Source organism: Kogia breviceps, chromosome 16 (genome assembly GCF_026419965.1).
Source record: "Kogia breviceps isolate mKogBre1 chromosome 16, mKogBre1 haplotype 1, whole genome shotgun sequence".
NCBI lineage: Eukaryota > Metazoa > Chordata > Mammalia > Artiodactyla > Physeteridae > Kogia > Kogia breviceps.
Genome location: NC_081325.1, coordinates 18,606,488 through 18,633,879, shown reverse-complemented (window position 1 = coordinate 18,633,879; position 27,392 = coordinate 18,606,488). Strand labels below are relative to the sequence as shown.

The following is a 27,392-nucleotide window of genomic DNA, read 5'->3' as shown; positions in this document are numbered from 1 at the left end:
GGCTACGGTTTGTTCTTTAATCTTTTCTTATCTTTTAAATATGGGTTACACACTGTGTATGATCACAGGAAGTACCAACTACATAGGTCTACCTGAGAGGATTAGCAAAATTTCCCAGAGAAGACATTTTTCTTAAGCGATTTCTCCCCCCACAAAGACTCAGAGTTTATGACCTTGAAACGTACCAACACTGCTCTCTCTCTCTCTCAAAAAAAAAGGGGGGGGTAGCAAACAACTTAGAATCTAGATATCAGAACATTAAATTTGCTATTTGAATGGTATCATGTCTGAAAGATAAGCAACATTTTTTTTATTTTTAAAATTTATTTATTTTTGGCTGTGTTAGGTATATGTTGCTGTGCGTGGGCTTTCTCTAGTTGCAGTGAGTGGGGGCCACCCTTCACTGCACTGCACGGGCTTCTCATTGTGGTGGCTTCTCTTGTTGCAGAGCACAGGCTTGAGGCGCATGGGCTCAGAAGTTGTGGCTCATGGGGTCAGTAGTTGTGGCTCATGGGCTCTAGAGCACAGGCTCAGTAGTTGTGGCGCACAGGTTTAGTTGCTCCGCAGCATGTGGGATCTTCCCGGACCAGGGCTCAAACCAGTGTCCCCTGAATTGGCAGGTGGATCCTTAACCACTTCACCATGAGCAAAGTCCCTATAATTTTTTTTTAATGTAAGTATTTACAGCTATAAATTTTCCTGAGTACTGTTTTAGCTTCATCCAGTAAATTTTGATATGTTGTGTCTTCATTTTCATTCAACTCAAAGTGTTTTCTAATTCTCTGGTGATTTATTTGACCCACTGGTTATTCAGAATGTGGAATTCAATTTCCACATTATTTGTGAATTTTCCAAATTTCTTTGTTATTGATTTCTAATTTTATTCCACTGTGGTCAGAGAACATATTTAGTATGATTTTAATATATATTTTTAAAATTTATTCAGATTTCTTTTATGTCCTAATGTAACATATGATCTATCCTGTAGAATATTCCATGTGAACTTGAGAAGAATGTGTATTCTGCTGCTATTGCATGAATGATATACAGATGTCTGTTATGTAGCCAAAACAATCTTGAAAGGAGGAACAAAGTTAGAAGATTTACATCAGCTGATTTCAAGACTTACTATAAAGTTCCAGCAATAGACAGTGAGGTAATGGCATAAGGATAGACACACAGATCAATACAATTGAATGGAGTTCAGAAATAGATCCATACCTATACGATAAACTGATTTTCAACAAAAGTACCAAAGTTATTCAATGAGTGCTGGAAAAACATCAACCCCTATCTAAGAGTATATCAAATATTAATTCAAAATGAATTACAGGGATTCCCTGGTGGAGCAGTGGTTGAGAGTCTGCCTGCCGATTCAGGAGATGTGGGTTCGTGCCCCGGCCCAGGAAGATCCCACATGCCGCAGAGCGGCTAGGCCCGTGAGCCATGGCCGCTGAGCCTGCGAGTCTGGACCCTGTGCTCTGCAACGGGAGAGGCCACAACGGTGAGAGGCCCGTGTACCGCCAAAAAAAAAAAAGAATTATAAACCTAAAGGTAACAGGTGAAACAAACAAATTTCAGAAGGAAACACAGGAAAAAGGAAAAAAATGCAAATTAAAACCATAACAAGACACCACTATACACTCACTAAAATGACAATTTAAAGAACTGCCAATACTGGTGAGGATGTGGAGTAACTGGAACTTACATACTGCTGATACAAATGTAAAATACTACAACCACTTTGGAAAAGAGTTTCAAAGTTTCCTATAAATTGAAAGACATATTTACCATATAACGAAGCCATTTTACTCCCAGGTCTTTATCCAAAGAAAACACACACACAGAGACTTGTAAACAAATATCATAGCAGTTTTACTCATAAGTGTGCAAAACTGGAAAGAACCCAAATATCCAATAACAAGTGAATGGATAAACAAATTGTGATATATTCATACAATGGAATATGGGTCGGCAATTTAAAAGAATTAACTCCAAGTAAACAAACCAATATTTTGTTTGTTTGTTAGTTTTGTGAGTTTTCTTATTTTTTTAAAATTAACTGCTTGATTTATTTTTATCTTTTAAAGGTACTTTTGGAATTGCCTTGTAGATATTAAAACCGAATCATGATGTGAAAATCCAGAGTACAGTATTTGGAAATGCCAGGAGGAAGTTGTAGGGAAGGAATTTTATGTAGAAGAGACTGTGTATCAGTTTTATCCATAAAGGGACTATATATAAATCATTTGAAACTGTCAAAATGAGTGTCTCTTGTGGTTGTGAGACCCTCATTGATGGGAGAAACTTGATGATCATCTGGCAGAGACGTTAAGAGAAGAATTGGGCAGTGTTGTGTGAAATGAAGGAAAACCATCCTTTAGCATTTTGGAATATAAAAATGTTGCGTTGGCCAAAAAGTTCGTTCAGGTTTTTCTGTAACAGCGGACAGAAAACAACGAACAAACTTTTTGGCCAGCGCAATATCTCAGTATTAAGTCATACTTGAGAAGAAGCTTGATTTACAAAATGATATTAATGTTATATTAAACAAAAAAGCCAGACACAAAGGATTATGTATTGTGACTACATTATATAAAACTCTTGAAAAGGCAAACTAGTCTATAATGACAGAAAGCAAACTAGTATTTGCCTGCAGCTGGGGGAAAAGGAGGACTGACTGCAAAGGGACATGGGGTGGGGGGCTTCCCTGGTGGCACAGTGGTTTAGGAATCCACCTGCCAATGCAGGAGACATGGGTTCAATCTCTGGTCCAGGAAGATCCCACATGCCGCAGAGCAACTGAGCTCGTGCGCCACAACTACTGAAACCCGCACGCCTAGAGCCCGTGCTCTGCAACAAGCTACCACGATGAGAAGCCTGCACACCAGAACAAAGGGTAGCCCCCGCTCGACACAACTAGAGAAAGCCAGCGTGCAGCAATGAAGACCCAACGCAGCCAAAACTTAATTAATTAATTAATTTTTTTTAAAAGGGACATTGGGGAACTTTTGAGGGGGACAGAAATATTCTACATCTTGATTGTGATGGTGCTTACAAGGGAGTAATTATTTGTCAAAACTCGTCGAGCTAAACACTTAAAATGGATAAATATACCTCAGCAAAGTTTATTAAAAGCAGTTGTTACTTGCAGGAAGAGAGGTGGCAGACGTGGGTGACATGTGTCATTTTCTTTTTTGAATTTATATTATCAATATGTGTATTACCCCTGTAATTTAAAATCAGTTCATTACTGAGAAGTACTCAAATTATTTAAAACCCTTCCTAAATTAAATTGCCTCAAAGATTTACTTTTCTAAAATATATAAGTACCAATAACAGTCTAATTTTTTTCTCCTAGTAATACTATATTGTGCACTGGATCTGTGTTTCTTATCATCACTGTAGCAGTTGATAAATATTCCCTGTAATTCAAAAAATTTATAAGCCATCAATAACTAACCCATAACAGTGTTATAAATAAATAAAACTTACAATAATGTTTATATGACACTTACTTAATGCTGTGCTTATTTATTTTATATAAAATGATTTTATTTTTACAGTACTATTATATAGCCAAAATGACATTACTGAAGTTTACTAGGCAGAGGAACTGAAAAAGAAGTGTAGGAAGGTGCTGAGTCCTTCTTAAGATCCTATCATACCAAGACACCAGATATCTTCTACTTCACTAACAAAAACCACAACAAACAAACAAAAAGTAACCATATTCCGAAAGTCTGTAGTGCGAAAACTATACCTTTGCTACCACCATCTTAGTCCCCTTCACTGAGAGAAGAAAGCTGGGACTCCTATTTCTCCTCTTCAGTACAACGGGTGTGGGGGAGGAGGTGGGAGGGGGGTATTTCAAGCCATACTAGCCCCCAAAATCTACAGCTATATCCTGAATTCAACAGTTGGCAGCAGTCACAACTAGGGTACTCCTGTACCACCTAGGCCTGGGTGTCCAGATGCCTGGTTTCTTCTGAGTTATAAACTCAGAACTTATAAACTAAGTTTGTCTTCTGCTTCTCCCTTTTCTGCCTCTTGCTGGGAGGGGCCTTTGGACTTCCTTTCAAGGTGTTACTACTGTAAGCAAATTTGCCCAACTTCCCTTCCTCCCAAGTACCTGTTCTGCTGAGAGGAGTATAGTTTTCTCAGAAATAGGTCCAGTACATACTATGTTTACCAGAAGAAAAGCATACAGAGGAATATTTTGGTCACATTATATTTAAAGTGTAGCCATGACCACAAACATCATATCCTCACTTAATGCCAGCATGTTCACAAATACAAATCTGAGAATTTAAAAACCTGGTAGGGCCCCCTAATCACTGCATGGAGCATTATAATGTCTAGTTTACTAGAAGATTCTGTCTGCACTGGTACCTAATACAATTTATCCAGAATGTGTTCTTATTATGAAAATATTCTAGCTGTTTTTCACAAAAGCTAAACAATATACTAAAGAACTTATTACCAGAAGAGAAGTAATCTGAAATAGCGCTTCCTAGCCTCTTTCACATCATAGCACACGCACACACACACACACACACACACACACACACACACACACACACAAATATTTGTACAGCACACTGAGATTAAGGGACAAGACTGCAACAGCTCCACCACCCAGATCCTTGGCTGGCCACCCCTAGGGCAACACATGAGATGAGAAACACTGATCTAACAGACCCTCGTGCTAATGCTCTGGGTCACTGCAGCAAACCAGAGGGAAGGTCATCGATACACTGTCATCAAGAAATCAGCTTAATAAAAAAACTGTTTCTGCTATACATATATCTAACCTACAATTCTTGTTCAAACCATGAAACATTCCCAGTTCATGTCATCTCCACTATAAAGCTCTGTCAAGGGCTTCCCTGGTGGCGCAGTGGTTGGGAGTCTGCCTGCCGATGCAGGGGACACGGGTTCGTGCCCCGGTCCAGGAAGATCCCACATGCCGCGGGTGAGCCATGGCCGCTGAGCCTGTGTGTCCGGAGCCTGCGCTCCGCAATGGGAGAGGCCACAACAGTGAGATGCCCACGTACCGCAAAAAAAAAAAAAAGCTCTGTCAAATCTTTAAGGCCAGTCCCTCCTCTATGTTCCCAAACCACCTTTACTTTTTTTTTTTTTTTTTTTTTTGTGGTACGCGGGCCTCTCACTGTTGTGGCCTCTCCCATTGCGGAGCGCAGGCTCCGGACGCACAGGCTCAGCGGCCAGGGTTCACGGGCCCAGCCGCTCTGCGGCATGTGGGATCTTCCCGGACCGGGGCACGAACCCGTGTCCCCTGCATCGGCAGGCGGATTCTCAACCACTGCGCCACCAGGGAAGCCCCACCTTTACTTTTATTAAACAATCACAGTCTGTCTTATAGTTACCTATAGCTGTATTTATTTGTTAGATTAAATACCCCTTGAAGGCAGAGATCGTTTCATTCATTTTTATTTCCCTCTACTCCACAATAACAAAAAAAGGTAGTTTGAACAACTAATGTTAAATCTGAAGTTGTGTTGTCATGTTCACTGACAATGCTGTTTGAACTTTACCATAATCATTGTACAGACCATGTACTTTCTCCCTATTCCAAAATTTGATTTAGCTCAACACTCTCAAATATTCCACTTTCCCAAAGTTTCAAAGGATACACAAAAATGTTAGTATGCATTAGCCCCACGTTCACAAAACTTAGAAAAACAAAAGAAAATGTCCAGCCATTATAGAACTCTAACATCCAAATATCAATTCCTTTATTCCAATCAAAAACAATGTTCCCAGAATTCAGCACAAAACTGAAAACACTGCTGCTACTAGCCACAGTCCATAACAGTAACTTTAAATTGTCCAAGGGGATTAAGGAAGCATTTTAAATCACTGTCACCCTTACCGAAGGATTTCAGGCAACAAGAATTTACTCTCATACAAGAATAAATCTGCATTTTATCATTAAACAGTATGAGGGCCTTAACTGGGAATTACCAGTTTATAACCTTTCTCCCCCAAATTTGTGAATATATCTGAATGTTAAAATTTTCTTATTTAGAATCATGATTTGTATTTTCATCTTCTTTTCCCCTTTAAAATATTTGTAGAATAAATAGAAGTATAACTAAGAAGTGAATAATTAACTAATATGAATTAGTACACAAATTAATGTCATGCAGCACCATTCCCCAAATATTCCATCTACTTCCTATGTTTTTGTTTAAAACACCAGTTGCTAAAGTTATAAAAAATTTTTACAAAGTTTAAAAAGAAGCCTCAATAAATGTCCCTAATTATACATTATTCCAAAACCAAGATACATATATATGATATTCATGGAACTAAATTCAAATTAACAAAACTAGTTCAAATTTACAAAGATACTACTATCTGTACAGTCCATGGCTCTCTGCTACACAGATTAATATCATGTAACATCTAGCTGCTAGGTTGTTTATCATCTATGTATGCATCTCTACCATCTATATATAGCCCAATACTTAGTTAACATGATCATCCTTTTCATGCTACCTACTTTCTTCTTGCACATTTGAATTTTGAGAGGAACATGTAAATGTACTACCCAGTCTAATTATTTCCATGTCTGTCCAGCTACCTTCCTCCATACTCTGTTCAGCTTTCTACCTCTGTCTCTCTACTGTTATCTTAAATAAAGAAAAATGACTACAGTGTCTACCTGAATACCTGAAAACATCACAAAAGATGTTTGGAAAACAGAATACTTACCTTCACAATTCTAAGATAGGGAATGCAAAGAAAGAGTATACACTATTTCAACAAAGGAAGAGTCTATAACAAATTCACTGCTGTCCCACTTTGTCTCTCTATAATTTAACGCTTCTACATTTAATAAGAAAACTTTTTGTTGTGTGTTTTTTTACAGTCAAAGTATAATAAACTGGAATACATCAAGCTGTTTCAGAGACATAAAGTGTTTTAACATCTTTCTTACAATGTATAGCATTTATTAGAGTCGTCTTCATTTCAAAAAGGTTTTATTTCCATAAAGTCTCCTCATTCTATAATAATTTGTATGCCATCTTTGGACGTTACAAATTAACCACCTGTTATCATCAACTATTTTGAGAAAGACAGGATTATTCTTTTACTTCTCTTCTTAGTTGGAGAGAGGAAAAAATTATTAAAAATATTATTTATTAATTTCCTTTGTCACATCCCAACCCCAAACAACTGACCAAGAAGGTTCCTTTTGGTCTATAAATGTGTGGTATAATAATGGGTATTTTTACTTTGAAATTTCATGTCAAAAGTGTGTTTTTAACTGGTTATTTAATGACATGACAATTACTGGTCTAGGTTTTTTGTTTAAGTATAATAATACCATATGTCTGACTATAATATTGTGATTTATAATATGAAATATACAGTTGGTCTTTGTCCACTGTTCCTGGTACAGAGCTCCTAAAACTCTAGGGACTTCCTAAGTGTAGACCACAGTGAAGGTGTCTTTTGTTACATTAATGAGGCAATTTTGGGATCACCTCAGGTAACCTAAGGTTGGGGGCTGGATGCCAGACCTGTGATGAGAGGGTTAGAACTTTTAGCCCCACCCCCCAAACTCGGGGGAAGGTAGAGGGGCTAGAGATTGAGTTCCACCACCAATGGCCCACGATATAATCAATCATGCCTCCATAAAAACTCAGAAGGTCAGGGTCTGGACAGCTTCCAGGTTGGTGAACACGTGGAGATGCTGGAGACCAGTGTGCTCTGAGACAACATGAAAGGTCTGGTCTTTTCCCCCATACTTTTTGCCCTATGCACCTCTTCCATTTGGCTGTTTCTGAGTTGTATCTTTTCATAATAAACTGATAATCTAGTAAGCAAAATGTCTCTCTGGGTTCTGTGAGCCAAAGTAACCCAACACAAGGAGGTTTATGGCCAGCTGATCAAAGGCAGGCAGGGGTGGGGGTGGGAAGCAGTCTTGTAGGACTGAACCCTTAACCCTTGGAATCTGATGCTACGTCCAGGTAGGTGGCATCAGAATTTAGCTGAACTGTAGGAAACCCAGCTGGTGTAGGAGAATTCCTTGGTGTGGGGAAAAAAATCCACACAACTGGAATTGGTGTCATAATCAGACTTACCTTTTAGACATACATGTTAAAATAGTGATATATAAAACAGGATATCTGGAATTTGCTTCAAAATATTCCAGGGAAGGGTAATAGTGGGTAGGAATAGAAATGAAACAAGACTGGCCAAAAATTATAACTGTTTTAAAATGGTATACAGGAGTTCCATGTATTATTCTACTACTGTATCTTTCAAAGTTTTCTAAAATATTGCTTTTCTTTTTAAGTGTGCTGTGTCACCCAAGTACTAGAATCAGAAAACCTGGTTATCAACTAGGTGAGTAGACAATATTCATTATTTCTCTATGCCCTCGGTTTCCACCATCTGTGAGAAAAAGGGTTTGGACTAAAGTTCTGCATCTTGCTAGTTCAATTTTTTAATGATTCAAGTGAGTATGATTTCTACACTTTATATTTGGCTTAACAATTCTAACTATAATCCATGATGCTTTCATAGCTAAATCTGATGCAATGAAATGAAAACTGTTCACAACCATTACCAAAATAACACTATAGTACTGTCAGTCTGCTTGGATTCTGAGGGCCAACTGTATTCATTGTATTACATACACCATTTTTAAAGGGACTTGAGCATCCACAGATTTTGGTATCCAAGGGGGCTCCTGGTACCAATTCCCTGCCAATACCAAGGGATGACTGTATTTATCTCAGCTAGGCCTTCATTCCTAGATATTCTGCATTTCCCCAACACCTTTTCTACAGGTATTACCTCTCTTTAGACTCTTTATTCTCTGGAGATAACTTTGTCAGAGAAAATAGAGGCCATCAGGCATAATCTGTTCAGTTTCCATATCCTACTGCAGCCCATCCCTACTTCTATCTCTATTTCTTCCAAGTCCTTTCCAACTGAGGCCCCTTCAAAACCTAACCACAACATATATCTCTTACTTCAAATCCGTAACAGCTCCCCAGTATTCCAGGCTCAATAATTTATTCCTTTTCTTGCCAGGTCCTTAAGTCTCTTTTGCTCCAGTTTCTTCACAAACAGTAGTCAATCCAATACTTCTCAACAAATGAGAAACAACAAAAATAATTCTTTTAAGCATACTTCCTTCTCAAGCTAACATGTGGTTCCTCCTTCTCATGAGTACCAAATTTTTAAACTGAGTTTCTACTGACTGGTTCCATTTACTACCTCAACTCCGACTCACCCCTCACCCTATTATAACCTAGCTCCCAGCCTCCACCACTCTCTGAGTTTTCCATTTAATCACCAGCCCCCAAACACAATGAACGGCTTATTTCAGGTCCTCATCATACCTCTCTTCTGCAGCATTTAATGCTGCAACTGTTATCCCTTTTTCAGGAAACTCTTCTCCCCTAAAGTTCTTTTTTAAATTAAATTAAATTAAATTATTATTATTTTTTGGCTGCATTGGGACTTCATTGCTGCGCATGGGCTTTCTCTAGTTGCGGCGAGCAGGGGGCTACTCTTTGTTGTGGTACACAGGCTTCTCACTGCGGTGGCTTCTCTTGCGGAGCACGGGCTCTAGGCGTGCAGGCTCAGTAGTTGTGGTGCAAGGCTTAGTTGCTCCACAGCATGTGGGATCTTCCCGGACCAGGGATCGAACCCGTGTCCCCGGCATTGGCAGGTGGACTCCCAACCACTGTACCACCAGGGAAGTTCCTCCCCTAAAGTTCTGATGCGACTCTTTGCTGTAAGCTTCCTACAGACTCATTCTTCAGTGGCACTCACTAGTCCTCTAAAATGATGTGGTTCCTGGGGTTCTTTCCTCCTATTCCTCTTTTCTTGTTACCCCTACGAGCCCTTATCTATATTCTCTTAAACGCTCTAATCACTGTTTAAACTATTTTCCAAACCTTCAACACTGGCCACATCATCCTAGAACAGGGGTAGGCAAAATAGGGCCTGTGAGCCAAATCCAGCCCTCCACTTGATTTTGTAAATAAGCTTTGTTTCCCTATTGTCTTTTGTTGCTTTCATGCTCACAGCAGAGTTGAACAGTTGTGACATAAACAGTACAGCCCTCAAAGCCTAAACTATTATGGCTCTTTACAGAGAAAGTTTGCTAACCTCTGTTCTAGAAGGTAAAACATACCAAGTAAATAGTTCTGATAACTTCCTGCCTTTGGCCCCCAATGCCAGTGCTATTAGTCAGACCATCCATCTCTAAGACCCCTGAGAGTTTTCTAACTGTTCCTCCCAAGCTCTCTTCCCACCCTCACCAGTCTATCTCCTAGAGTACAACCAAACCAATAGTTCTCAATGCACAAAACCCACTTCCCGATTTAAAATTTTCCCCACAGTAAAGCTTGTTCACAGTCTGGCCCCAGCCTATCTTTTCCAACTTTCTAATCACTCCACCTGTAAGAAATAATGAATGAATTTAGTTCCCCAGAGCATATGAGGCTGTCTCTTACTTCCAGGCCCACCCAAGATTTACTACCAAAGAAATTACACATTTTTCTAGCTTCAGCTTAGGCACAATCATCTCCATGAAGCCTTTTCTGACACACCCACGTTCTTTCCCTATGTGCCCACTGTACTCTCTACATAATTCCATTATAATAATTATTTGCTTGCTTTTACATCATTTCCAGACTAGTCTTCCTTGAGCAGGGATCCTGAGGCAAAGTTGGAGAATGGTTATTCAGGGCACAGGACTTTAAAGTAGGAAATCTAGCCTCTCACTGTTGTGGCCTCTCCCGTTGCGGAGCACAGGCTCCAGACGCGCAGGCTCAGCGGCCATGGCTCACCGGCCCAGCCGCTCCACGGCATGTGGGATCTTCCCAGACCAGGGCACGAACCCGTGTCCCCTGCATCGGCAGGTGGACTCTCAACCACTGCGCCACCAGGGAAGCCCAGCTATACATTCTTAACAAATTATTGACCAGGGTATTTTTGCAGAAACTAACTCCTGTGGCCAGCGATTTGTTCTGTAAGTGAATACTGAAACACCCATGTTTGAGTAAATATCAACAACTTTTTTTGCAACTTTGCAAACAACTTTTTGCAACAACTTTGTACATGTCTCACTAAAGCATTCTAATGCTTCGTTGGAGTGTGATAGGCAGTAGAGCAGGCACCTCTGTGCAGGGTAACAGAACATCTATTACAAACGTACCGTGTTTCACTGCACTTTCCCCTGAAGAACAGACTCTACACTTTCTGACAGCATTTTTTTTTTAGTCCTGTGGATATTATTTCCTCTAAAATATGTTCTTTTATTTTACCTGATAGTCGACAAGGTGGATTTTTGTAGGGGGCTCTCTTGTATTTATTTCTTTATTTATGTTAAAATATTTACTTACGTATTTATTTGGTTGCACTGGCTCCTTAGTCGCAGCACACGGGCTTCTTAATTGTGGCTCCAGACCTCCTTAGCTGGGCATGCGAACTTAGTTGCAGCATGCATGTGGGATCTAGTTCCCTGACCAGGGATCGAACCCAGGTCCCCTGCACTGGGAGCAGGAGTCCCATCCACTGCACCACCAGGGAAGTCCCAGCAGGGGGTTCTTTTAGAAATGCCACAAGGACCAGGTGCAGGACTACCACTACATTCACCAGAATGGTCAGTTACCCATTCTCTAGCTACTGCTAACAAAAATTGCTTGTAAGTCACTTTATTCTGTGCATTAAGGCTACAATAAATTTTAAACGTATTGAATAAACCACAATTGCTCAGATAGAAACCCACTTTCTTACACCATTTTCGAGTTTTCTGGAGGATACTGAAGTGTGCCAGATATTGATCAGATTGATCAACTCCTTTCACACATTTATTATACTCTAATACAGAAGTGGGCTTAGTTATCTGATGGCCAGTCCTCCTGACTTCCTTTTCTGTAGATGCTACGGAGGCGTCAGGAATAGCTGTCACCATGCGGACTAGCCTCATCTTTCCATATAAGAAGAATAACTTCTCCCTTCCATAAGAATGTCATTTCTCCCCTCTGTAGATTTTTAGATTTCTCCTTTAAGTGGTTTGGTAGACCACAATTCTCTTTTATAGTGAACAAACTGAGTTTATTTTTCAACAATATTTCAGATGTGGACATACTATTGTTAATAACTGTCTTGGTAAATATGGTGCCATGAACCGAGATAAGGTTGTAGGACCGATAATACTGTTTCTTGCAGTTTCTTTCCTTCACCTGTGTAAATCTCAAGGTTGCATATATATCCAGTTTCACTTTTGCTAACCATCCTGACCAAAATTCCACATTTTGTAAGTTTTCCAGTATTACAGTCTTTGAATCTGAGTCATCCTCTCCACTTTATCATTGCCTCCTCAAGTGATAGCTCTTGTTTGGGTATATATATCGATTGAAATTTTGGTAGAAAATAATCCAAAAGAGGTTTAACTTTTGAAATTCTGCCTGCAGGAAGTGGAGTTTCCGAGTTATCGTTAAAGTGAAGAAATGTCATTATTTGTTTGAACCTTCTTCTCGTCATCATCTTTGGAAAAATAGGTGTTTCAAGTAAGGGATCAGTCAGGATATTCTTTCCAGTGTTACTTTATCTGTCCCATCAAAATTATTAATCCAAGAAACTTCTTCATTTCACTATTGGTTACATCAGTTCATTGTAAAGCCTTCTCATACTTTTTATATGATTTTTCATTCTGTTGGTGATACACGTTTGTCTGGGAAGTGACCAACTCAACTAAGTCATTACCAAAAATTAATTCTGTTATTTCACTAACACTTTGCGGGTTATTACATTCAATAGCTACACTTGACATGCATATAAAGTCTTCTAATTTTCGTGTAATGTTGTCTTCAATCCACTCTTCTGTAGAAGCAAAGGAGCATTCTCCAGCACCGTGAGTTTCATTTTCACTTTCTATATCAGAATGAATCACTAAGGTTTTTTGTCTTTTTTGGTCAAATATTCACATTGTCTGAATCAGAACTATACTCTGAAGAACTATCATCTTCTGAGACACCAGTATATATGTTGCTCGGACAATCAGAGAAAGTACCTGCATAAAATTCACCTGAAAAATTCTTCTTCATTCAAAATTTCACGATGCGTCATTTTTGAAAATTTTATGGTACATTGCATTTATAATATACACCAGGTTGGAACAAAAACCTAATGGAGCAAAATGTGAATGCTAACAACAATCATTAAGTTATATAATGAACCCTTGATCAATTTTAAGTTCTAAAAACTCTGCATGGTGATGTTAATTGTATCACTCTCTAAAATGGTATTGGTACATCTCCGGACGATAAAGTTAGGGTAACAAAAGATGTATTAATACATCTCCTGTCAATAAATTGTTAAGCAAATTACTTAACTCATTTTCTTCATCTGTATAATGACAATTTTGTGAGGATTATTTAAGATTATTCTTATAAGCAGAGTACCTTGTACATAGTAAGTGCTCAACAATCATTGATTATTGATATTGATAATCATTGATTATCATTATTTTCATTGTTTTATCCCTCACACTTAGTTCAGAATTCAGATAACTTCTGAGTCAAATAACTGAAGCAAGCTAGTTCTGCACACGTTATTTTCAGCTGCATACTGAATATTTCCTTTGAACAATGTTTGGCTCCCCAAACTTGTTATCCTTACTCCAAACTGTTTCAGTTAGAGTACCCAATCTGTTAAGGTTTGCCCAGGACTTTCCTGGTCTGAACACTGGAAAGTCCTGTGTCCTGAGAACTCCCTCAGTCCTAACCAAACCAGGACAGTCATCACCTTAAATTAGAGATATGCAGCAAACAGTAAGAAACAGATTTGAGTTAATTTAAGATACAAAGGGAAGCGGGCAGACAGGAGAATTACTGGGAAAATACAGCACAATTCAAAGAACCAAAGGAAAAGCTAAAGAATCAGATCTATGAAAAAATCAGGATGAAAGCAACTCCAAAGAGCTAGGTGGCAGGAATTAATGGAAGATTTCTTCACAGTCCTTCTTCCAGGATGAATCACTTAGGTCCCAGTATCAGCTCACTCAAGATTTAAATGCCAGGGGACAGCGTCTGATTGTCCTACTTTGTACTATCCAGGAAAAGTGAAGCACTTTAATTAACCAAAAAAAGCAGGAGCATTTAGATTAAAAATTCCACCAAGAGGTATCCAATGGAAGAAGAGTAGCTTCCAAAGGCGAAATCAGAATGCTGTTTCCAAAAGAAAGGGGAACAGATAAAAGATCACCATATCAACTGTTGCTTGAACATGCTATGCTTTCAACACTCCATGATTTAGTCACTGTTATTCATGTTATTTTTCTTTCTGTGTTGGCAAACTCCTCCTTCAAGACCTAGGTCAAGGGTGATCTTCTGTGTAAACCTATTCAATTTCCCCAGATATAGTCACTCCCTTTCTACATGCTCTCATAGTACTTTGCAAATTATGTACCTATATCACAGAACTTATCATACTGCCCATTAAGCATATGCTTAGATATCAGTCTCTCCCACCAAACTGAACTTCCCTAGAGCAAGGACAGCATCATTCATATTTACAGTCTTTGGAATTAACAATGCCTCCCTGGCACATACCAAATGCTACCTAAGTGTTCAATAAATCTGTTATCTAAGTCACTAGGATATAAACTGTATATGAAGCAACAAACTAAAAGGGAAGAAAGGAGCTACTACAGGTAAACATGCTGACAATATCAAAGAAAAAGCTGACAGACTAAGAGCAAGGGAATGACAGGCAAAAAAAATTATGAAGAGCAAAAACTCCATAAGCACAGAAATTAAGGCCAAAATTCTGACAAATCTAAGAACTCTAAGGCATCACTTATATAAGAGCAAAAAGTAATAGCCATATGCATAACGGTGATTCTCAAGAACCAAGAAAATAACTAAATTATATTCTACTTAAGAAGGCAGAGACATGCATAGGACATTTTTAGAAACACTGGCATTCCAAAATAAAAGAAAATTTGGTATGTAAACAAATAAACTTATAATCCAGAAAACTCAACAGTTCAGAATGATTAATTCCAAGTTAATATAGTCATGATTCATTTTACCATGTTTTAATTGTTAATATTCTTATCCTAAGCTGTGGCAAATTTTTTCTTAATGGCAAAATGACGAAGTATAGCTACATCCTCCTTACATATTTAATACTGCTCTACTTCGAAGGTAAAGGAATAGAGACTTGGAAATGAGAATATAGCCAAACCTTATGCTAAGAAAACAAAAAGTCAACTTAGGAATGCTGTCAGTCATGGAAAGAGGATTTCACTGACTTTGAAGTTAGATTTTCTAGATACATTTTCTAACTCCTTTACTGGATCCCAAGAAGTCAGGTGACTTTTTCACTTCAAATGTTATTCAAGTCTTAATCATATTTCACCCAAACAACTAAAATTCATTTCATTAAATATGATAACTCTGACATCATGACATTAAACTACTCTTTATCATCTGAACCGCCTGATCAGTCTAACATCAATATTGGGATATATTCTGAAGCACACAGCATCACCAATTGAAGGTTTTTTTAAAATCAAAAATACTTAAACTAAAGATAATTAAGCCTTTCAAACTAACCTCCAGTTTACAGAAAATTCAGAGGGTCCTAAGAAATAGGAGGAACAAGTTAAGCAACACCACAAAGAGGAAGTCATATCCAGTAATTAGGACAGTCTGATAGGTTGAACCATATGAAACTGGTGATATTTGGCTGTTTTGAACCTCAAAAATGGCAACTTCACATGGTTTGACTTAATATAAGGAAACTGACCTGATTTCTTCTTCACCAAATTAATGGCTTTTTTTTTTTTTTTTTTTTTTGCGTTACGCGGGCCTCTCACTGTTGTGGCCTCTCCCGTTGCGGAGCACTGGCTCTGGACACGCAGGCTCAGCGGCCATGGCTCACCGGCCCAGCCGATCCGTGGTGTGTGGGATCTTCCCGGACCAGGGCACGAACCCGTGTCCCCGGCATTGGCAGGCAGACTCTCAACCACTGCGCCACCAGGGAAGCCCAAATTAATGGCATTTTTTAAATGGTGGGGAAAAACAGCAGAAAGGTGGAAGCAACCCAAGGATCCATCAGTGGATAAATGGATAAGGAAAATGTGGTATATCCATACAATGGAATATTATTCAGTCATAAAAAGGAAGGAAATTTTGACACACACTAAAACATGGATGAACCTTGAAGATATTATGCTAAGTGAAATAAGTCAGTCACAAAAGGAGAAACATTGTATGATTCTACTTAGTGATGTTCCTAGAAGACAGAAATTCATAGAGACAGAAAGAAGAGAGGTTGCCAGGGGCTGGGGAGAGTGGGAATGTAGTTAAATGGGGACAGAGTTTCAGTTGGGGAAGAAGAAAAAGTTCTGGACACAGATAGTGGGAATGGTTACACAATGATGTGCATGTATTTAATGCCACCGAACAGTACACTTAAAATGGTAAATTTTATATTATGTATATTTTACCACAATAAGAAACATGGTGGTCCTAGAGAAATGGAAATAAAAACAAAAATAAACAAATGGGACCTAATGAAACTTAAAAGCTTTTGTACAGCAAAGGAAACCATAAACAAGATGAAAAGACAACCCTCAGAATGGGAGAAAATATTTGCAAACAAATCAACTGACAAAGGATTAATCTGCAAAACATACAAGCAGCTCATGCAGCTCAATATCAAAAAAACAAACAACCCAATCCAAAAATGGGCAGAAAATCTAAATAGGCATTTCTCCAAAGAAGATATACAGACTGCCAACAAACACATGAAAGGATGCTCAACGTCACTTATCATTAGAGAAATGCAAATCAAAACTACAATCACCTCACACTGGTCAGAATGGCCATCATCAAAAACTCTACAAAAAAACCTAGAAAATGGTACAGATGAACCGGTTTGCAGGGCAGAAGAACCGGTTTGCAGGCACAGATGTAGAGAACAAATGTATGGACACCAAGGGGGTAAAGTGGCAGGGGTTGGGGTGGTGGTGGTGGTGGTGGGATGAATTGGGAGATTGGGATTGACATGTATACACTAATATATATAAAACAGATAACTAATAAGAACCTGCTGTATAAAAAAATAAATAAAATTCAAAAAAAAAATCTACAAACAATAAATGCTGGAGAGGGTGTGGAAAAAAGGGAACCCTCTTGCACTTTTGGTGGGAATGTAAACTGATACAGCCACTATTGAGAACAGTAGGGAGGTTCCTTAAAAAACTAAAAATAGAACTACCATATGACCCAGCAATCCCACTACTGGGCATATACCCTGAGAAAACCATAATTCAAAAAGAGTCATGTACCGGGCTTCCCTGGTGGCGCAGTGGTTGAGAATCCGCCTGCCGATGCAGGAGACACGGGTTCGTGCCCTGGTCCGGGAAGATCCCACATGCCGCGGAGCAGCTAAGCCCGTGAGCCATGGCCGCTGAGCCTGTGTGTCCGGAGCCTGTGCTCCGCAACGGGAGAGGCCACAACAGTGAGAGGCCCGCATACCGCAAAAAAAAACACAAACAAACAAAAAAAAAACAAACAAACAAACAAAAAGAGTCATGTACCACAACATTCACTGCAGCACTATGTACAATAGCCAGGACATGGAAGCAACCTAAGTGCCCATCGAAAGATGAATGGATAAAGAAGATGTGGCACATATATACAATAGAATATTACTCAGCCATAAAAAGAAACGAAATTGAGCTACTTGTAGTGAGGTGGATGGACCTAGAGTGTGTCATACAGAGTGAAGAAAGTCAGAAAAGAGAAAAATACTGTATGCTAACACATATATATGGAATCTAAAAAAAAAAGGTTCTCATGAATAAAGACACAGACGTAGAGAATGTACTTGAGGACACGGAGAGAGGGAAGGGTAAGCTGGGATGAAGTGAGAGTGGCATGGACTTATAAATACTACCAAATGTAAAACAGATAGCTAGTAGGAAGCAGCTGCCTAGCACAGGGAGATCAGCTTGGTGCTCTGTGACCACCTAGAGGGGTGGGATAGGGAGGGTGGGAGGGAGACTCAAGAGGGAGGGCATACTGTGTTATATATACAAATAGCTGATTCACTTTGTTATACAGCAGAAACTAACACAACAATGTAAAGCAATTATACTCCAATAAAGATGTTAAAAAAAAAAACATGGTGGGAGGAGTCTCTTAAAGGAGACTTAAGAAACATAACCAAATGTGATCAGATCTTGTGTAATCATGGTTCTAACAACCAAATGTTAAAAAAATAAAATAAAAATTAAAGGACAACTGGGGAAATTTAAATGTGGATTACATTAGCTGTTATTAGGAAATGATTAATTGTGTCAAGGTGATGTGGTATTTATTTAAGAATGCGCTCTTATTTTTTAGAGAAGTATGTAAGTCTTTGGCAGTAAATTGTCATGACTGACATATAAGAAAATTTTTAAAATTATTTCTCTATGAATGTGTCTTAATCTCCCAATATTTTACCTATCATAATAAAAAGTTTGGACTTGATTTGGGAAGCAGTTTAAAAAAAGGCACTGAAAGAGTAGAAGTTTCAGTTAAAAAGCATAGTTTAGGAAAATTATTGTGCTGGTGGTACTTACAATGAAGGTACTTATTTAAGAAATATTTTAGTGCTTATTTTGTTCTAGCCACTGTACTAAGAACTAGGTAATGGAGGTACATATAGGAAAAATAGATAAAACATAATAAAAATATATTATCTAGCCAAAGTGAGGAAAGAAAGGTTCTTAACAACCTGGGGGGGGGGTGATGGGAGATTCAGAAAGATTTCTCAGAAGAGCTAAATCCAGAGGTGAGTATTTAAGAGGAGTAGGAATTAACCAGGCAACAGGAGGCAGGGAAGGATATTCCAGTCAGCAGGATAGCCCTGAGAATAGAAATAGAATTGGCAAACAGGGGAGAGCCGGATTCCAGATTATGTATAAGCATATAAGAAGTTCAGTGTTGCTGGAGCTTAAAGGTGTGAGGATGGGGGGTGGGGAGGGACACAGAACCTGGAAAAATAACCAGGTATCAGGCTCACTAAAAAAATCTCATGAACTGGAGAAAGAACACCACTTTGGAGGCAACTTTTAAACTGCTAGATGATAAGTAATAAGGCTGAAAGTAGGCTGGAGGCAGTGGAATAGAGAGGCAGGGCCCAAATCCAGAGACAGCACAGAGATTCAAGCTACATGACTGGCATCTGACTGAATGTGGAAGATGAGGAAGGAGTCCAAGAAACCTCTCAAATTTCAAGTTCAGGTCACAGTGAGAGTGATGATGCCATAAACGGAAAAAAGAAAAAACAAAGGCTTTAAACACTTTGAGCTTGAGAAGCTGATGTGATGCTCATGTGATTAATTTCCAGCAGATGACTAAAACAGATGTATGTTCCCCACACTGAAATGACCATTAAAACTAAGGGAACTGCTAATGTGGGCAAGAAAAAGCCAACAGAGAAGTGAGTTGTGGACAGAATCCCAAGGCATGCCTATAATCAATAGGAAGAAAGAAGAGCCAGCAAAGCCAAGCAAAAAAGAGTAATCAATGAGGCAGAAGGACCAGGAAAGATTATATGTCCAGATAGTGAATTTGAGAAAAGATAATTATAGTGTACCTGCTATATGACGTATAGATTCCTGAAAAACTTCATGTTGTGCAAAATTAGGAAGAAAGAGGGAAATATATCAAGACAGTTGGGGCTTCCCTGGTGGCAGTGGTTGAGAATCTGCCTGCTAATGCAGGGGACACGTGTTTGAGCCCTGGTCTGGGAGGATCCCACATGCCGCCGAGCAGCTAGGCCCGTGAGCCACAACTATTGAGCTTGTGTGTCTGGAGCCTGTGCTCCGCAACAAGAGAGGCCACGACAGTGAGAGGCCCGCGCACCGCGATGAAGAGTGGCCCCCACTTGCCACAACTAGAGAAAGCCCTCACAGAGAAACGAAGACCCAACACAGCCCTAAATTAATTAATTAATTTTAAAAAAAAAGACAGTTCGAGCAATAAGCACATTTAAGACAGTACATATGGTTAATTGGAGCCAAGAGGCATACTCCTGGGCTTGCTATTTTCAACTGTTTCTGTACTTCAACTACTTGTGTTCAACTGCTGCTACTTGGGAGGGCTAAACAGTTAATGTGCTGGTAAAAATCAAATATCAACCAACATGAATTCTGCATGAACTAACATCATTCCTCTTTATCATTCAAGCAAGAATTAGTTTATGTTACATAAATACATTATAGCAGAACAGATTGTCAAAGGAGGGTTGTAGGCAATGGTATCAATGCCATAAAGTCAATAACAAAAGAAATTATTGTGGGATAGGGAGGGTGGGAGGGAGGGAGATGCAAGAGGGAAGAGATATGGGAACATATGTATATGTATAACTGATTCACTTTGTTGTAAAGCAGAAACTAACACACCATTGTAAAGCAATTATACTCCAATAAAGATGTTAAAAAAAAGAGAAATTATTAATATTTTAGAATAATACTGTACCTTTCACTCCCGAGTACATTATCTAGTCTCTTTTAAAGAGTATTTCTTAAATTTTATATACTGGTCACTAAATGACCCAAGGTCCCTATTATGAGTGGGCTTCTTGACAGAGACCACATACTTTAACAGCTGCAATACACACACAGAATTTGTTGTACATCACAGCAATCTATCCCAAAGAGGTAAAGGAAAACTCACTTAGAAAAAAGCACAGAGAGAAGGGAAAAAATAGGGACTGATTGTACTAAGTATGTTATTAGTCAGGAAAAGGCCCTGTGGAGAATTTCTGAAGGTTTTTTTGAACTATAATGACATGGTATGGCAGAACTGCAATCTTGGTGTTCCAGAGATATATGAAGGAGTATGAGTGAAGAAAGAGTTTGCCAGAGTGAGTCCCACCAAACAGATAGCAAAAGAAGGCATTCAGGAGAACAGCACATATAAAGGCATGGGAAAGAAACGTATTGGTTACAGCCCCATCTCAAGTACTTTACCATGGACAGCAATACAAAATATATAGGAAATATAAGGAAAAGCGGTAGGTGAGGTAGAAAAGGCAGACCTTTTTATGAAATTATGTGGGGCATGCTAAGGACTTTTAATTTTATCCTGAATGCAATGGGATGATTTGCCAGGGAAGTAACACAAAGAGATTTCAGAAAGATCAATCCATAAGTTCACTGGGGAGGGAAGATACAGGGAAACCAGGTGCACTATCACACCTGTATAGGAGACAGTGATAGGGGCCTAAACTAGGGCAGGGTGGGAAGGTTGGTAACAAAGGTAAAAATATGAGGGCTCATCAGATGACTAACACAGAAAAGTGAAGGAACGGAAGAAGGGAGTCAAAGTCAAGGATAAGGTTTGAAGCTTGAACAGTTAGGTAGTATAGAAATACTTACCAACAAAGGTTCCAGAGAGAGAAGCAAGCTTGGTAGTGCTAGATGAATTTACAAATGAGAAGATATTTATTTATCCCTAGTATTAGAAATTGAAGCCTAAAGTTTAAGTGTTAAGGCCAAAGATATGGGTTCTTATTTTTCAGTGAAACCAATGAACTGGCTTCTTACTAATAAGGAAACTTTGCAAAAGTGAAAAAACAGAAGGTAAATAAATCAAATGATAAATAGGATGTCAAAAGTTTTTATCTGCAAGTTTTTAAAATATCAAAATAGGAATTTCCCTGATATAGTCAAGATTTATTAAATATTTTCCCCATTAATTAACCTTCAGATGTGCATCCATACAAGTCAAGTCGTAGGCTCCACTCAGTGAAGAGACAGTAAAGCACAGTGAGCTAGAGTTCTGGCTTTAGTGTCATGCTGCTTCACTATAAGTCTAGGCTCTGCCACTTAAACCACCCTAGAACTTGGGGCTAGTAACTTAAGAACTGCAGGCTTCAAGTTTCCTTGGAAGTAAATGTGGGTAATAATACATACATACTTTATAGGACTGTGAAGACTAGATAAAAAAATCCATATAAAGTACTTGGTACAGGTTGACTGTAAACATTCAGTAAGCGTTAAGAATTTTCAAATAATTGTTAGTTGTCACTGATGAAAATGTCATATCTTTGAAGTGTATAGGAGCAAGAAAAACTTGACCTGGATGGAAGTTACCTGCATGTTTGATTTTTAAGTATTTACTAAATGGAACTATATATTTCCTAGTTGTAGCTACAAAATCCATTCACCCTACCCAAGCCTTGAACTGCTGTCCATGAAAGTTACTCTCTCCCCTACCTCCATCTATAAACCTCAGGATAAACGTTATCCCTTTTCTGTCCGGTGAGCTTCACACAGAACAGGAAGAGAACAACGGAAGAGCAGGAGGTTCAAATCCTCATTCTATGTTAGGACCATCCCCGATCTCAATTTTTGGGAAAATTCCTCCTTACATATGGGATAACAGAACCATTCCTCCAGAATTAATTCTAGATATTACTGCCAGTCACCTTTTTCCATTCCTGTAATCATGTTATTATACCTCCTAACTCTACTCTAGAATAAATTCCTTCAGATATCTATATCAAGAAGTTTCCAAGCAACTCTTTGCCACAAAAATATTCTCAGACCACCACAAGCCACCTGGAAGTCTCATCTCTTCACTCCTTAATCTAATCTCTTCTTTTTCACCTGGATCTTTATTCACTAATTTCTCGCGTGCCCTGTTCAAGTTTAGTCCATACTTTCTATAAAATTCACCAATCTTTCTTCTATGAAGCTATTCCCAACTGAATGACTATGAAACTACTTTCTTCCTGAAACCTCTCCCTACTCACAATTCCCTAGCATAACTCCACATTTTTATTTTCTTTAGAAAATATGTAGTTTATTCTTCCGCCTAGCATCTTATTTGTGTAATCAGCTGGCTATATAATTTATAATGTTTTATCTTTTATCTATCCTATGTGAGAAAAAGTAGGAATGCTATCTCATCAAAGTACATCTCACTGTTTTTGAAATAGCCTGATAATCACTGCTAGTCACAGAGCTAAGCTGCAACATAAGTTTCTAGTGTAATATAGTTTCTAAAATGGTAAGACTAAACTAGATATGGTGTCTAGTCTCAGTTATACCAAATTCTACAATAAAGTCACTTGATCAGATTTGACCCCAGTTCATCCTTTAGTCACATTTCTAGCATCCCTCTCTCTCAGCAGTCCTACTACAGCAGTAACTGAAGAGTCCTATATTCTCAGGACTCTTCAATTACCATTCCCTGATGTCTGGAATGCCCCTTCCTTGCTCTCTCCCTCTCCCAGGCCAACCTTCTTTCATCCAGGATCAGCTCACTCCCATTCATCCACTAGGAACCAACCGGAACATCTCCCTTGACTGCTCAGCTCCAAGTCAGGATCTTCTCATGCATTCTCAGAATACACTTACTGATGTACTGCATTGTAATTATCAGTTTACTTTCCTACACTCCTACAGAACTGTAAAGGTAAACTCCTTGAGGTACAGACTGAACAACGTTAGATACCCCATAGACAATTAATGAACGAATGCTCATACCCACTCCATGACCTTGTGCAGGCTGTACACACAGTCTTCAGTTTCCTCATCTAACGTACTTTCCTCCTGTAAAGTGTGGATAATGCTACACCTAGCTCATAAAGTTGTCACAGGATTAAAAGAGCTATCATGAAGCTCTTAGTATAGTTGTCTGACACATGGAACTACCATTTGAATGTCTGCTATTTCATGCCTTAGTTACCCTCCTGCATCCTGGGAACTGTAATGTCACCAATATTTTCAGGCTGAAAGGCTTAGCAAGCATGCATCCAGAAGTCACTGGTTACATTCTGATTATCAGCAGATATTTACTGTGTGCCTATTATGTGCAGAAGTCCTTACTAGGTATCACTGAGCTGCCAGAACACAACAGGGGCAAAAAATAAGACAAAAACCTGTACCAGTATCCAAGAGAGGAAAGAATGTTAATTAGTTCTTCTATACAAACAATACAGGTATTTTTTCAAACTACATTAACTTTTGTTTTATAGTAGTGGTTAGCTTCAAGAATTACAGATGGGCAAAATTCAAACTTAACTCCTATCATCAAGTGGACCAATAACAAGAGGCAGTTCCAAAATTTCTTGGTGCTATTCCTAGGTTTCACTTTTTCTTATAAGTATCAATATTTCTCACAAAAGAAATTTAACCATGACCAGGACAGAGATAGATGAACTTTATTTGTCTCAATCAAATGGGAATTCCATAGTATTTCCTAATTGGTAGGTAATTTTGTAGCTCCAAAAACGGGCCTGTGTTTTCTCTATTTTTCTACAAAACACAACGCCGACTGGCATTATTTTCCCTCATCACCTTCTCTCTTTGGGACAGGATAAAATGCACACTTCTTAGTCACAATGGCCCCTTAGCAAGAATGACAAAACTGCAAATCATGTCACCTAGTATTAGAAGAGGAGGTTGTGGACTTGAAACACTTTCCCCCTAACAAATCCAGAGGTAAGAGTCCCAGTGAAGTTTGTGCATTAAACTACACTGCTTTTGGTAGCTGCAGAGAGACCTCTAGCGCTGCCTGGATAAGCCGAGTTTGCAAATAGTACCTGCTAATGTCACCTTAATGAGACAATGGCAACATGCTGAGTAGCAACAAACTGAGTGACCACGATGAATGTTTACAGTTTTCCAATCATTTCGAAATTCTACCAGTTTGGAGCAAGAAATATATTCAAGGCCGTATGAACGTATGTATCCAATTTATTTCAGTAAAACGTGTCAAAGAAATGATCACCCTATGCACACCCCCACTACAAAAAAGGCTCAGAAAACAGGTCCTGTGAGCGGAGGTCGGAACAACGTCTCTTCCAAAGCCTCCACACAATAGATGGTAAACTATTGTCCACCTTCAGCTTGCTCCAAATGCCAGCAGTAAGGAGAGTATGAGCTGGAAAAGCACGACTGCTCCAGAGAACCGCACCGGAATATTAGAAAACGGTCCTGGCGCATCCTACCCTCCCCCATCCACCACCCTCCGACATGTCAGTTACCCGGCTGGTCCCCACCCCCCTCTGCGGGCCGCCACCGCCCGCCTGGGCCCGGCTCGCTGAAGGTAGGCGCGGGGACCGGCAGAGTCGAGGCTCCATGTGCGGCAGCGCGGGAGGCACTGAGGGGGCTGCGCCGGGCGGAAGGCTGCATGGGGAGCGGGCGTGAGCCGCGGCCGCCCCCTCGGTGGGGCGGTCTACAGATCCGGGCGGCAGCATCCCCGGCCCGCGAGGCCCCGGCCCGCGGACCCCGCCTCAGCTCCACACCTCTTCCTCGCCGACAGCAGGCCGCGCCCGCGTGACGGGGCCGAAAACCCCGGTATTTCCAGGTCTCTGCGCCGGCAGCTCCGGAGGGCGGCTGCAGCCCGGCCCGCGTCCCGCCGCCCGCTCCGCCCAGCCCCTAGCCGCGATGACGAGAGGCGGCGGCCAACTCCGACCCACCGCGAGCCGGCAAGAACCAGCCCGGCGCCGGCCCCCCGCCCCTCCCTACCGCCTCGGGGCCGGCGCGGCCAGGCGGGCGAGCCGGGCGGGCCCCAGCCGCGGAAGCACACTCACCTCTACATCTCGGCCCTTATTCTTAAAGCTCTTGATGCGGTGGTTCTCCAAGCCGGGGTTCTCGGCCATGGCTGCGCGCTGCTCCGGCGGCGGCTACTCCGGCGGCTGCGGCGGCGAGTCTCGGCGCGGGAGGGGGAGGTGGGGGAGGGCCGGAGGGAAGGGAGGGGGAGGGGGAGAGGAGAGCACGTTCCGTGACGCCTCCGAGCGCGAGGTGGCAGCAGCGCCGGGGGAGGCTCTGGCGGACAGACGGGAGGGGCGGGGAGGGAACAGCGCTGAGGAACCGCGGGCGCCTGGAGAGCCTTGAGTCACGTGACGCAGGCGGCCTCCGGCCTGGATGCTAGCCGGCTGGATGTGCCCGATGGTTCTCGGGGTGACTCCCGCCAACCCCCGCCCCCCAGCAAGGACTCCCTACAACCCCTCGGAGCTGCAAGTCATGCACCAGCAATGGAGCCAGACTTAGCCGTTTTTACTGCCCCCGAGACGCGGAGCTGCGGCAGGAAACTACAGTTCCCAGCATGCCATTCTTCGGCGGGGATAATTCTCCCGGCCTTGACAGAACCAGAAGAATGCCGGGAACCCTAAGCGCGCGGCTTTCTGCGCGCTGAGCTCCGAGCGGCTGGGCGCGAGACTCCGCCCCCAAGGGTGCATCTGGGCGGGGTGGGGTGGGAGGAGCTTCCCCGGAGTTGGTACTTTGCGCCCTATTGAGAGGGAGGGGGCGGGGCTTCCTGGGAGGCGCACCTCTCTCCCCGTAGCCTGGAAAATTAGAAACGAAGCCACGGTTCGTGCTTTGTTCCCTTGCTTCTTTGGGTCGGGGTGGGGGGAGTCTCCTGAAATAGCAGCCACCCTCATTCGCTGTTCCCTTGCTCTGCTTTGGTTTTATAATTAGCATTTATTTCCACCTGACATGTACATATGTATGTATGTGATATATGTGTTTATGTGTGTGTGTTACCTGGCTTACTGCATCGGAATTTGCTCAGTTAAAGTAGGGACATTGGTAGGTCTACTGCTGAAGCCCTCTGTTAATACAGTGCCTGGCACGTCGTGAATAATCAATAAATACTTGAACAGATAAGCGCTCTAGCGTCTGTTTCTTCATCATCCTCCGAAGCCCCCTTCTGCAGCCTCCACTCTGGCAGTTCCTGCATTTATGTACCCTCAATACCAACGTTCTGCCACCACACATAATCTTCTCAGCCTTCAGGAAGTAGTCAAGCACTGATCCGCAGACTCTCCAGTCTAGCATCGCCTTTTAGGGTCATCGTAGGAATGATCACGGGAAATTTGGATCCATAACGCTAATGGTTGCTTTCTGGAGCAGGTGGGCTTCTCTGAATGTATGTGAAATAATTTAGTTTCAGAATCTCTGGCAGATACAAGCGATGTTATAGTACAGTTCAAATGACACTGAGGTCATTCAAAGGTTGGGAGAAATATAACCATGAAGAGATTGAAGAAGATATTCTTTCAAAGCAAAGGGGACTTAGATAGCCCGAGGTCCAGGGGTCATGAATTAAGAGGGCTTTGCTGGCCTGGCTATGTCTGGGCCACTTTTGTGAGTGGTGGGTGGTGGCTTGTTGATAAACACAGGCTCATTTAAAGGCTTCAGACCATTGTTGCCATATTGGACTGTGGGCCCGTCTTGACAAAGGTCCCATTTTTCAAGGTAAACCAAAAAGCTGGGTTCTTTTTTCTTCATTTTTAAATGTCGATTTATATTTTTTACTGGACTTTAGGGAATCAGTCACTTAAGAACTCCAGGCCCTCACATTGTGTGATCCTGG

General features: G+C 40.7%; 1 protein-coding gene across 1 annotated transcript in view; it reads right to left on the bottom strand.

Annotated features, from left to right (window-relative positions):
• Positions 1–26,229, bottom strand: part of KPNA3 (karyopherin subunit alpha 3) — an 85,088-nt gene extending 58,859 nt beyond the window's left edge. The window contains exon 1 of the mRNA XM_059041688.2: positions 25,609–26,229. Within this exon, the coding sequence (XP_058897671.1) occupies positions 25,609–25,677 (69 nt within the window). The 5' untranslated portion in view covers positions 25,678–26,229. The remainder of the gene's footprint in view (positions 1–25,608) is intronic.
• Between the last annotated feature and the right edge of the window lie 1,163 nt (positions 26,230–27,392).